General features: G+C 34.8%; 1 protein-coding gene across 3 annotated transcripts in view; it reads right to left on the minus strand.

The window, feature by feature from the left end:
• LOC106884444 (polycomb protein suz12-A) overlaps positions 1 to 6,415 on the minus strand; it is a 98,315-nt gene that overhangs the window by 37,968 nt on the left and 53,932 nt on the right. For all 3 annotated transcript variants that reach the window (XR_008265569.1, XM_014935834.2, XM_014935833.2), the window contains exon 4: positions 6,083 to 6,154. Coding sequence is in view for 2 of the 3 variants with exons in the window: in XM_014935834.2 (XP_014791320.1) it covers positions 6,083 to 6,154 (72 nt within the window). In the remaining variant the exon portion in view is untranslated. The remainder of the gene's footprint in view (positions 1 to 6,082; positions 6,155 to 6,415) is intronic.

Raw genomic sequence — 6,415 nt, forward strand, 5'->3', positions numbered from 1 at the left:
CAGTACTTTGTGACTGGCCCTCGTGCCGGTGGCACGTAAAAGCACCCACTACACTCTCGGAGTGGTTGGCATTAGGAAGGGCATCCAGCTGTAGAAACTCTGCCAGATCAGATTGGAGCCTGGTGCAGTCTTCTGGCTTGCCAGTTCTCAGTCAAATCGTCCAACCCATGCTAGCATGGAAAGCAGACGTTAAACGATGATGATACATATATATTATGATCATGAAATTAACATTAGCTTATCTCACTCTTTCTCGCGACACCCTGCTTGAGAAACACTGGTCTAATGACTGAAACAAATGAATGATAAAAGACACTTTTATATTTTGTGCCCCTTTTCCATGCTTGTCTGGTCATGAAAATTTACACAATAGAGTGGCTAGTTTTCCTAAGGTCAACGATTACACTTTGAAAAAGTAAGAATAATTACATTGATACATTATAAATACTGTTACAGGTGATCTAAAATCTACTCTTTGATCTAAAATCTACTCTTGAGAACAAAACGAACTGATGATTATGGAATTAGCTGTACCACCCACGTACATTGCAAAATGTCTCTTAAACTTTGAGTGTGTAAGCAAATGTCATCAGCTTTAAAATTTTTACTGGTATTGCTAGACAAATGGAGTGAGGTTAATGCAAGTTCAATATACAATTTAAATTGTTTTGCAATTACAAAGGGATATGTAGTCAGGAAAGATGTACAGTGTCAATTCTTGGAGAAGAACCATCTAAATTATGTCAGAATTTTACTTTGAATCTAAAGAATGGTGCCAAACGTTTTATATAATTTTACCATTAAATAATCTTTCTAGGATAACTCCATTTATTAAATATTCATCAAGACAAGGAAATAACTTTTATTTTGCAAAGAGCTTTAGTTCCATCATGTTTGTTTGATACAACGATCTGACACTGAGAATTATAATTCAATTTCAACACTACTGAACAATGTAGGTGAATAAGAAAAATGGACAAATGATGTTCTTTGCCATATATAACCATAATATGACTAACTAAATTTAGGGAACTGTTAACAACATTGGCATAGGGAGTTCAGTATATTCTCTTATTCTATTTGTAAAACAGAGCAAGGGCTTTAATGAGTTCCGGTCATAGGCACTTACATCACTAATGCCCCTGGAGAAAGGCATAAACCTAATTACTACTCTTGAAAAATATCAGGATTCATTTATAATTGGAAAAAGGTATTAAATTTAGTTTAGTCTTCCTTAGATACAAGTCAGGGCAAGTTATATATCAAGAAATGAATATATAATTGAACCCTTTAATATTGAAGCCAAGCTGGGACCAAACACACTGCATTTAGCAGAAAATGAACTCCTTATATAGGAAATCCTGTTTTCTCAAAGTTTCATCATATTTACTTCACCTTTCATCCTTTCGGGGTCAATAAATTAAGTACAAGTTGTGTACTGGAGTCGATCTAATCGACTGGCTCCCACCCACCAAATTTCAAGTCTTGTGCATAAAGTAGAAAAGAATATTTACAGAAAGACATCAACATCATCATCATTGTTGTTTTAAATGTTCACCATTCCATGCCTTCATGGGTCCTGTCACCAACCATGTAATCTCCCCAGGTAGGTTTTCATGGAAGATTGGAAACTATGGATACCACTAGCATAATAGTGACATTTGGTTACAAATATATATAACACAATGGCAAAGCAAGAAGACCAATGACATGTATGCACACCAGCTCATACACATAAATTCAAAACCTGAACCCAAAACCATGTAGGTGGGAAGCGAACTTTTTGCCACATGGCCAACAGAAAAGAGAAATAACAAATTTTGTAATGGATATGAATTAAAAGTGGTTCTCTGATAATGAAACTGAAGAAGTAATGATAACTAAGAAAAACGACAGTTTAAATTAATCACATGCTTCAAGCTATTACAATTTTTCTTTAAATTAATATCTTCAGACTGTTTGTGCATGCATGCATGTATGTATGTATCTATATATTCTTTTCCCATGATTAGGTGCTTAATTTGGAGAGAGAGATTTTAATTATTTGGATAATTTCAAATTAGAACAGAACTAAAGCCAATGATTACTGAAAAAAAAAAAAAAAAAAAAAAAAACCCACTGATCAAAAACTATGAAAAGAGAAGAGACAGTATATTAAGTAAGTCCACCAATAAAAACAGCTCATTTTTACCATATAATAATTTAGGTTATATCTTATATATGTGTCTGATTAATCTAACATGAACGTATATCGTGAGACCTGGAAGCAATGGCTCGGCTATTACAAGAACTTATAAAAATCATGAGAGAAGCAAATGATCAATTAACCTGTGTGATTAAATAATAATTATTTTGGAATCGAAAGATGCAAGTTCTAATTCAGCAAAGGCCACAATATTTTAAGACTTTCTATTACGTATATTTTTTTTATTTTAAAATATTTACATATGAAAATACAAAATAGGTAGGAGTAGTATGGTTGTGTGATTAAGAAATTTGATTGATTGAGTGAGTGAGTGAGTGAGTGAGTGAGTGAGTGAGTGAGTGAGTGAGTGAGTGTATATATTCATGTATATGTAAGCATGTGTGTATATTATTTTCTGCTAATATTTTCATATCTACTATCCATGCTGGCAGAAGTTAGATGGTCCAGCAGGATCCAATGGTTTGGAGAACCATGTATTGCTCCAGTGCCTCAGTTTTGGCATCATTTTATATAGCTGGATACCCTTTCTAGTGCCAACTACTTTACAGAGTGTATTGAGTGCTTTTTTTTTCTTGGCACCAGCACTAGTTAGGTCACCATGTACCCTGCAAGACTAAAGAGTTTCCTTGAATGAAAGTGTAGTAGAGAGGGAGGTAGCTCTATGCAAGGCACTGAGAGGTTATATTTGTTCATTCATCATTGTTGATGATGACCAAGGATATCATATGGGAGAAGATGGGGCATGGTATGTCCAGCTGTGGCCAATCAGTCAGGTGCATGTAGAAGGCTCTGCCACAGGTTGAGTACTGATGGTCTGTAGGGACTGAAGGCAAGGTGTAGGCTCTGGACTTGCATAGATCACATTTTCTTTGTGCCTCTGCAATCCTGTTCTATTCGTCAGGGGTGGCACCTCTGTTGGTGCAGTTTTGTCAGGCAGGGTAGTCTTGTGCTTGCGTTTCCCAGGTTAGAGTATGATAGAAGGGACAGAAACAAGTTTGTTGCTATGGAGGAGATACATGGCAAACCCTACATTATAAAAAAGTGGGAGGGAGAAAATGAATGGGTCTAGAAACAGATTAACTCTTTAGCATTCATATTATTCTGTCAAAAGTAATGCTTATTTATTCATACTGTTTTGAATTAAACATGCATTATTTTAAAGGTTTCAGGTTTTTATGAGCTGTTTTTAGAATGATATTGCAGGTTTGGTATGAGAGGCCAGATCTGGACAGTTTGAGCATAAAACAAGTAGAATATTTTGGCTGGATATGGCTGGTTTAAATGCTAATGGGTTAAGGTAGCACTAATGAGTTGAAGGAGAGCACTTTCTTCAAGGTACATTTGAAACATACAATAGCGCTGCTCTTCACTGCATAAGTGAAATCCATTCATGCCAACCACTACTTTGTAGTGAAGACATGAAAATGAATATTCCAGTGGTGCTCAAATAAGATATCTCTCTCTCTCTCTCTCCATACAATAAAGACAGATTCAACATTTATATGGAGAATTCAATCCCCTACGATTGTAACAAATTTACATAATTATACTTCCACTTAGCATAATGGACATTAATCCACTGGTGGCAATAAAATTAGTAGCACTTCAAATGCAAATCTCGGTATTCCAAACACAACAAACCAGATACTAGTGTTTGAGGTATGAAACGGAGAGAATTTCTTAATAGATAACTGGTTCTGTAAAATTGTTTCCTTCCAGCCAACATGATTTCTGAAGCTAAATCAGCATATCCTTATTTCATAAGGTGCCAAACTACATACAGAACAATGAGCTAAAATTTCACCTCAGTGAAGTTTGGGTTTTATAGAAACTAAAAGTTAGCATTGATCGAAAAAAGCCTTATAGCAGAACTGAGTTTCCCAGCTTTGTGGATACTCTTTACTCTTTTACTTGTTTCAGTCTTTTTACTGTGGCCATGCTGGAGCACCACCTTTAGCCAAGCAAATCAACCCAGGACTTATTCTTTGGAAGCCTAGTACTTATTCTATCGGTCTCTTTGTGCCGAACCGCTAAGTTACGGGGACGTAAACACATCAGCATCGGTTGTCAAGCAATGTTGGGGGGACAAACATACACACGCACATACATATATATATACATATATACGACGGGCTTCTTTCAGTTTCCGTCTACCAAATCCACTCACAAGGCTTTGGTCAGCCCGAGGCTATAGTAGAAGACACTTGCCCAATGTAGCTCAAAGTTATTGATTATAGCCAAATTTACAGTCATGGAGCTTATAATTTTTACAAGAGGGATAAAATTGAAAAATTATTAATGTGATCTAAAGTTATTAATATTTCTAATGAAGTTAAAATTCATTTATGTAATGATCAGCATTAGGCTGCAAATTCTGCTCAATTATACTTTCAAAAGTTGTGAATGGGCAATTATGTCATTAAATGGAGACACTATCTTGCATTAATTAGACAAATGTAAAAACAGAATGCAACAAAAAAACATTAATTGTTGCAAATATAGAATATTGTTATATCATTCAGTTTACTGATGAAATATTCATTAATTATATATATTTCTCATATAAACAATAAAAACTAAAATAAAAAAGAAAAAGTTTATTCTATTGTTCATTCATAAGATTAAACAATTTTACAATCAGCTTTTAACAATTCTACATAACATATAAATAACGATTTGTTTTTTTTATACAGCATAGGTCCACAAAGATACACAGAATGGGTCTTTTATCCCAGTCTATTACAATGACAAAGATACCATTTTTAATTTTGTTAAACATTTGGATTAAATTGCTAACACATCTCTATACGTCGTTATCCAGATATGTGTGTGTGTGGGGACGGGGAGACACCCTCCCCTGCCACTCGGTATTCTTCAACTTCTAAAATAATACAAGCAATACATAGGCACAGGCACACTGTGTAGTTAAGAAGTTTGCTTCCTAACCATATGGTTCTGAGTTCAGTCCACTATGTGGCCCCCGGACAAGTGTCTTCTACCATAGCCTTGAGCTGACCAAAGCCTTGTGAGTGGATTTGGTAGACAGAAACTGAAAGAAACCCACTCTCTCTCTATGTTCTGAAATCACCTGGTTGTTGTAAATGAATGCCAGCAAAACAGGTTTGGTCATGAGGAAATATCACATTGCTTGGAAATAGGTATGGGTGTCAATAACTTACATCCAAACCATGCAAGCATAGAAAAGTGGATGCTAAAACAATGATGGTGGTGATGTTACTAAGTAGCATTTTTTGAAGGATGGTGACTTGGTAGAATCAATAGAGCAGCAGACTAAGTGTCCTGTAGTATTTAGCTGTATCTCCCAATGTTCTGAGATCAAATCTCTAAGGAATCAATGTTACTTCTCAACCCCTTTAGGATTAAGTACTAAAGAAACACGATTCCATCCTTTTTTAAATTTGTAACCTTGTACAAACGCTAGAACTGCCGTTGATATTGATCTGAAACAGTTGAGCACAGCAATATGTACAAGCATGGCCATGTGGACACAGAGTTTGCTTTGTTACCTATGTAGTCTCAAGTTCAATCTGCAAGGCATTTTAGGTAAATGTCTTCTACTGTATCCTTGAACCAACCAATGCCTTGTGAGCAGATTCGGTAGATGAAAATCAGGATGAAAGGGGTAAATTTGCTTTATACTGTTTATAAAATTTATTACTTTCTACTTCCACACTTTTATGCAAAGCTTGCTTAAGTATAAACTGATTGTGCATTTAGTCAAATATTCTTTTCTTCTCTCTCACCAAACATCACGTTTTCACACAAATGTCAGAACTATTTACATTGTGTTCTGTGACATCAAATCAAAACTTAAACATGATAATACTAACTTTACCACAAGAACAAACAACTTACCTTTCTTTCAAAGCTAATTTTCTGAGCTTGGCATCAACTTTGCAAAGAATAGAACTTAAGTGAAAATCTTTCCTGAAAAAAAAAATTAAAAAATAAAAATTAAAGTTAATCTATTTCAAAATTCTTTAAACTGCAAAGAAACAATATTTGCCACCACTAATAGCCACGACACACACGTAATATACAGAATGGATATTTACAAACAATGCTAGATAAAAATTTCAGAAAGAATAATAACTCTTTAAATTTTGATTATAAATTTAAATATTGATTTCATATTTTGACACAAGGCCAGCAATTTCAGAGTAGGAAACTGGTTGATTACATCGACCC

Source organism: Octopus bimaculoides, chromosome 1 (assembly GCF_001194135.2).
Source record: "Octopus bimaculoides isolate UCB-OBI-ISO-001 chromosome 1, ASM119413v2, whole genome shotgun sequence".
NCBI classification, from domain to species: domain Eukaryota; kingdom Metazoa; phylum Mollusca; class Cephalopoda; order Octopoda; family Octopodidae; genus Octopus; species Octopus bimaculoides.